The 6,988-nt window shown below is 35.1% G+C and overlaps 1 protein-coding gene across 1 annotated transcript; it reads right to left on the minus strand.

The window, feature by feature from the left end:
• Positions 1-1,004: 1,004 nt before the first annotated feature.
• On the minus strand, positions 1,005-2,857 carry LOC141451432 (uncharacterized). The gene has a single exon (XM_074122811.1). The coding sequence runs from the start codon at positions 1,925-1,927 to the stop codon at positions 1,034-1,036; it is 894 nt and encodes a 297-aa protein (XP_073978912.1). The 5' UTR covers positions 1,928-2,857; the 3' UTR covers positions 1,005-1,033.
• Positions 2,858-6,988: the final 4,131 nt, after the last annotated feature.

A 6,988-nucleotide genomic window follows, 5' to 3' on the forward strand; every position in this document is an offset into this window, starting at 1 on the left:
GAATAACTGAGGCTATAATTGAATGAATCTTTCAGAAAAATGAATTTTTCTGCTAAAAAAAAAATAATCTGTTGTTGGCCAATCACAAGATAATAGCTACGATAGTTAAAATTTTAATAAGTAATCCCTAAATATAATAAATATTTCTTATCTAATCGAAAATATAAATACCATGAGAAACTCGGCAATACCAATGTCGTGTGTTGTTCTTTGCGGTAACTGCATCTGCCCAAAGGACTTTCGATAGGGTTTCCTTTCCCTAAGTGAGAAGTAATTGTAATTATAAGTTCCAATCACTACTGAAAAAGAAGTTCTTTGCTGGGTTACGAATTGTGCACCCGATGAAGTCAAGGTAACCGGAAATACAGCATAAAAGTGTACTCACAAAACACCATATAACATCGCAGGTTAGCCACATCCTGCCTTGTAAAGGTAGTGCCTTATCCATTTAAGGTATCATAAAATGGTAAAATTCTGTACCCGTGGCGTGGTATACATAGAAGAACATCGAGAGTGGTGTTTTGAAAGAATTCAGGCTTCCAATAAAACGTTAAATGTTATTAAAAGTGTTGCATTTATCGACATTATTATTCTGTTATTTTTCTTCATACTTCATTTTTCTTCATTTTTAATGTATTATTTATTTTTAAAAAACTAAAACCATTGGCGCCTGAGTGATCCCAGTGCTCTGCTGACCTTCAGAGTCCTCTGGACCAATTTGGATCATGGAAGGTATGGCTCTAAAAATCTGAATAGAATTCTTAATGATTTTTGTGTGGTCTTTCCAGATGTTAGACTATTTTATTTATCACTAACATTGCTTTTTTAATCAACTTATTTTAAATTCATACCTTCCCCAATCACAAATATATATTTAAATGGCATTTAGCGGAATACTCTTAATTATAATGATAATAAAACAGAAATTTTATAATAGGGTTAAAATTAAAAACGAAAATTGATTTTAAAAAAATTTATTTAAAAAAAAATTACAAAATCACCTTGTTTAAGTTGCAATGACACAGTAACGCAGCTACCATTCATGGTGTCCCAGACTTTCAAAACCATGGTGCTCTAGACTTCCAGCTCCGTGCTCCAGACCATGTTCCTCAAAAACGGGTTTGTGCACTACTACAGGTACAGGAACTTTAACGTATTCTGGTACTTTAACTGGATAAGGAACTTTCTTCTCAATATGCACTGGATATGGCTTCTCTACGGTGACTGGGTATGGTTTTGGTACTTCCACCTTGTACGGCTTATCTACAGGTACTTTAACTTCATAAGGTACTGGTTTCTCAACGTAGTAAGGAACTTTCTTTTCAACTGTCACTGGAACTTTGTACGGCCTTGGTACATCGTAAGGTACTTTCACAGGGTATGGAATATTCTTTACAACCGGATAGGGCACTTTCTTTTCCACGTAGTATGGTACTGGTTTAGGGATGTGCACTGGAACCGGATGATCTACTGGTACTTTAACCGGTACTGGTATTTTCTTTTCAACGGGATACGGATGTGGTACTGGCACTTTAACTGGATACGGTATTTTCTTCTCTACGGTGACTGGATATGGTTTTGGGATGTGCACAGGTACTGGCCTATGTACTGGCACATGCACAGGATAAGGCACTTTCTTCTCAACATGAACTGGATATGGTACTGGAACCTCTTTGGTTAAGGTAATAGTCTTCACTTCGTGATGTTCTTCTCCACCAAAGCCGCTTGAACCTCCAAATTCTCCTCCAAAACTGTGCTCTCCAAAACTGTGCCCTCCAAAACTGTGCCCTCCAAAGCCACTCTCGAAACCATGTCCGAATTCTTCTAATCCCCTTTTATCTTGCTTCTTCTCACCTTTGTTGACTTCTTCGCTTGTACAAAAGGTCAAGCCGATAAGTAACACTGTACTAATGAGAACTAACTTCATGTTTGAGATTGTATCCAGTACTGACAACTGCCATCACACGGTGCTCTACTATATATATTTATCCACCAGTACTGCCAACCGATTGCACAACTGTATCTCTCATAATGTTACCGTCACGCCCGTCACACATACACATTCTCACAGGACTTGCATTCTAGGGCTCTAAGCAATTTGCACTTCTATCTCATTGCAATCGCTTCCCTTTTCTTATAATGTGTAACATTTGTAATTAATTATTCCACTCTTTGAAGTACTTTAGAACAAATGTTATCTTAATTAGACCATATATTTATCGTACGTTTGCAGAATTCAGCCAATTCTTTTTTTATAGATATTTAATTTATTTCTTACTGATAGAACTGAAATTAGAATCGAAGTCAATACATGCTGTGAGATGTTAAGTCGCATCGATCGACGTTTATCTTTTATTTTCATTTACTTTTTTTACTAGCAAAAACTTAAATTGTTCCTGTAAGTAAAAAAAAGGTTACAATCTTTTTTACATTTTTGATTAAACCGGTCTTTTTTCACAGTTATTGTTAGAACCAACTATTCAAGATTTTTTCTTTTTTTTTCCTAATTTAGGTCACGTCAACATCATCAACATGAGAGACACACCCGGTCACAGGATAGTATTCTCTCATTGTAGGCAACAATGTCTATTTCCAGGTAGTGAGTAGTCAGAACTTCCTAGGAAGGGAAAATCTAAGGGCTAGTAGCTGGATTCGAACCCGGGATCTCTACAAAGAAATCTAGTCCGCTAGCCACTGTGCTAATCTCTTCCTTGGGGTTTATTTGATAAATTTTTGCGCGTTAATTTAATTAAAAGAAGTTTGCAATCCACCTTTATCACTTGTACGAAAAGTCACCTGTAGAAATTGGCTTTACATTGATTCTTTTTTATTTTATTATTTTTGGGTTTTGTTTCCTGGTTGACTCAATCAATCTCTCCATCGTATTAATTAATAATTTAAAATTAATCCTTTCCTATAAGAAATTGGGTTAAGATGGTATTTAGATACTATATTTACAATAAGCGCCTTCATAAATAGCTTTCTCTACCGGGGTTTGAGAATGAAACATTGAAGGAATTAAAAATAACAATATAATACATATTGTATAAGTTATATATTCAAACTCACGATTATGAAACGATTTCTGTAAATAAGAGATCGAAATAGCATATAAACAAATGTCTAAAGGCGCGTTCTCTATTTCATATCTGTCCTTAATTGCCCAGTCCTAATATTGACAACTCACTACGTTCTTGGTCTAGCATGGTCAATGCTGATCTAAGAAAAGTGTAAAGCTGAAAGGGATGATTCCTTAGTAAAATCTTTAATCGAAAAAAAATAAACCTTAAACGCCATTCTCTTGTCATAGACCACAACCAATATCATTGCCAAGTTTAGGCTCAATTGCGGGTTGAAATTAATGATTGGCTAAAAGAAGGGAACAAATTTTGTCCATGTTCATCATTGTTTACAGGCAACAAACAAATGAAAATGGAGCTTATAAAAAGAATACATGGTCCTAAAATAAATGTGAACACGTTTGTATCAAGGAATCAGTATGAGTATATTTTTGAATTGCAAAATGGATTATCCTATCTTTGCAATTGTAGTAGCAATAAAAGTATAATAAGCACAATAAGGTTTGAGTAGATAATGTCAGAATTTATTAATTTAGATTACGCGTATGAGGAGCTGCTGCATTCAACGATAAAGTACCACTGGGAGAGTACCAATTTGAACAGGTTAATATTATCGATTAGCAATGAACCATCCCTGGTAAATAATAGGAGTTTGACGCAGGCGAATAAGTTTTACTTTGGATTAGCCCGACTGCTGAGGGGTGTAAGATAGTCCTCAAAAGTACTGAAGCTGTCCTCTGACCGCTTCACAGATCAGTCCATTTTACTAACCTAGCAATCTTGGGTTGGCTCCTTCAGAACCGAATGGATACCTAAAGGCTTCAGGCATTAAATGAAACATCCTACCTACGACTTATCTAAAATCTTTTAAAAGAGACGAAGGACGAATCAGAAGTTTCGCCTTTTCTTTTTCTTTTTAAGAAGTCGGTGTAGAAAAGGTGGATTGAATTAGGAATTGTGGATTGAATCTTGCAGGCCATAAAGCCAGAATACTAGAGTCATCCATAGTATGACTATGATGCCATAGTTTTGGAAACAGTCGTGACTTTTTGCAGCACCTAAAGTGGTCGAAAGGTACACCCCGTTGTCCAATAATTCACCTGAGTTTAACAGTTCTTCATTGTTGTGTGACTAAAAAGATTATCGTTTAGCTCATTATCTACCCCCTTGGTCACGTAAGAGTCACATAACCTAACTGTTTCTAATACAGCTGTCAGCCAGTCAATTATTGAAACAGTTTTTTAAGATGTCAATTATTCGTTTTATGACACGGATAATGGCGTCAAATATTCCAAATTCTTCCAAAATTTGTATCGCTTGTACAAGAAGTAAGTATGTAGTTCTCCTAAGCCAAATTGATCACCTGGGACTACAGTCACATGTCGCCAGGAACATATCTAGTTCCCATTTATAATTATGAACATACTCGTATATTCTCTTTTTTTACGGAATTCTATAAAAGAGATAAATGGGGCACCATCGGAATCCGATAGAACTCCTGACAGTTTGCCAGCGATTTTGTGGAGTTAACAATTCAAAAATTTTAATTTTACTGTATTTTTTTTGTAAATTTTAATTTTACTGCGAAAACCAGACGATATTTTTGGGAAATTTCAGCGGCTTTCTCGATTCTTCAAGTATCTAATTACTTTACATAAAGAGTTCTATCAATTCTTTAAAAAATTCCGGCTATAAGACATTTTGCTCCGGAGAGCACTGACCTTCTCTGTACAGCGTTTTGTGAAGCAAACTAGAGTCGATTTTTTTTTCTCGCTGTTGGGAAGTCGGTTACCTTTGATATTGATTTCATGTTGGTTGATTGATGTCGAAAATCAATGTCGTATATATGACATATTATTTGTAAACCAATAAGGCAGAGTTCCAAACTTATCAAATTAAAACTGAAAAAGCATTTCGAGTTGTAATTAGACACCTACACTACAACACATACTCGTAAAACATTCTGCAATGTAAAAGAGTAAAAGGTGCCAGAAGTATGGATATACAAGGTCATATTACCGAATCCAATCTATAAAATCCAAAATACTTCGAAAATCACCCATAAAACCCTAAATAATGGCCTATCTGACAAAATTCCGCTATTTAAGGATTCCACAACTCCTTGCCTTAACTACACAATCTTCTTGTACAACTGCTTTCAACTTTTTGCTATTAATTTATTTATTTTGCTAGGATCTATTAGTTGCTCAATCGTGGTATGAAACAGATTAAAACTCCAAGCTGTTCCAAGTAATGTGTCTACAAAAGTCTTACACAATAAATTGAGGGCTAGAAGTGGTAGTCTAGTGAAGGGACTATGATTAAGATGGATTGCATAATTTTCTGTTCTGTAGAAAAATAAAAATTAAGTAATTATATACAAAAGTGCAAAACTAAAGTTACTAGTTGCCAACAAAACTATTCTAATTACTATGACATTACGGGACCGTTCGTAATGTTCTTCCTGCACTTGCTCATTGACCAGAGCTCCCCTGTAACCAGCCCCTCCTTGAGTCACAGTCGTGTTCCGTTATTGTCAACATTTCAAAGTAACTAGCATTATTGCATCTAGTGATGAATTTTTAAAGCTTTTATCTTTAATTTTTCCTGTGGGTGACTTTTTTTCAGTTGATGTACCGATGTGTCAGGAATGATGTGGAACTAGTGTTTTCTTATGTAGCAAGTATTTATTAATTAAAATACTACAAACCGTTTGCTTGAGTTAAGGCAGGAAAATCACTGCCATAGACTCACTTCTTATTCCATGTTTTAACCCTCAAACCACAAGATGAATTTTCCTGACTCGAACACTAAGGTAGGGTCGGATCCGACCCGATACTATATTTTCTTACTTACAGTGAAAAACTCAAATATAACTCAAAATAACACATTTATTTCTATATAAAATGTATAAATTTTTTAATAAATTGTATAATTTTATGTCACAATTAACTTAGAATAGACTAATACATGAAGAAATGAACTTGAAAAAGGAACCTTGTCTCAATAAAAATAAAACAGTTTACAAAAAGGTTGAATGAAAATTAAAGTAAAATAGTGGTGTGGTAACAAAATTATCGCGTCGTTATGGAAAAAAAATCATTTGATTGTTCGCTATTATCAGTGGGAACAAGTAGGACATATTTTCCAATCGTAAGGAGTAAATCCTTTGGAAAACGCTCGTTTTTCGCTCTTTTTTCTACAAGAGGTTGCGTCAAGGAAAACGCAAAACATCGAACGTGCATCTCCAGAGTAACTTTCTTCATTTTTGTTCCACTTGTACAGGACAAAACGTATAACGTTAATACCAAGGTCAGGTCGGATCCGACCTAGAAACTGACTTACTGAAACAAATTAAAATCTAGAGAGCGGAGAGACACTTTGGTCTCTTCCTAAGGACTCACAGAAAGGGTATACCGAGTCTAATCGCTAAGAGTTAATTGTGGGGGGGATAATGGAAATATATTTTCGCCTCGGGTCGGATCCGACCCGCATCATGTGGTTTGAGGGTTGAATTTAATCTGATGAACTTTTATAAGGTATATACTAATTGATGTAGCTCGGCTGAAGACGAGCTCTGTAATAAGTACTTCATGTTCAGCTTACCAAAGTTTATACCTTTTGTTTCAGAGGCCCAACCAGACCTTTTTTTGTTGGGAGGCTTTAGTCTAAAATAAATGCGTAACTTTTTAATTTTGAATTTTAAATAAATTTAATTTGAGATTCTCATTAAGAATAACATTAATAAAAACTTGAACTTTTATTTTACTGGTTGACAAACAGTTATTTCGAAGTTATACAATCACTTAAGTTGACAAACTGCATAAGGTTTTAGGACGGTCCATTCCAGAAGAGGAAGATCAATGGAGTTTACAGTCCTAGGTACGATATATCGGTAGATCTAGGGA

The sequence above is a fragment of the Rhodnius prolixus genome, unplaced genomic scaffold (genome assembly GCF_049639745.1).
Source record: "Rhodnius prolixus isolate KJV_2025 unplaced genomic scaffold, Rpr scaffold_1, whole genome shotgun sequence".
NCBI classification, from domain to species: Eukaryota; Metazoa; Arthropoda; class Insecta; order Hemiptera; family Reduviidae; genus Rhodnius; species Rhodnius prolixus.

Excerpts from the sequence above, each read along its gene's own strand:
- LOC141451432 (XM_074122811.1), bottom strand. The coding sequence starts at position 1,927 with ATGAAGTTAGTTCTCATTAGTACAGTGTTACTTATCGGCTTGACCTTT.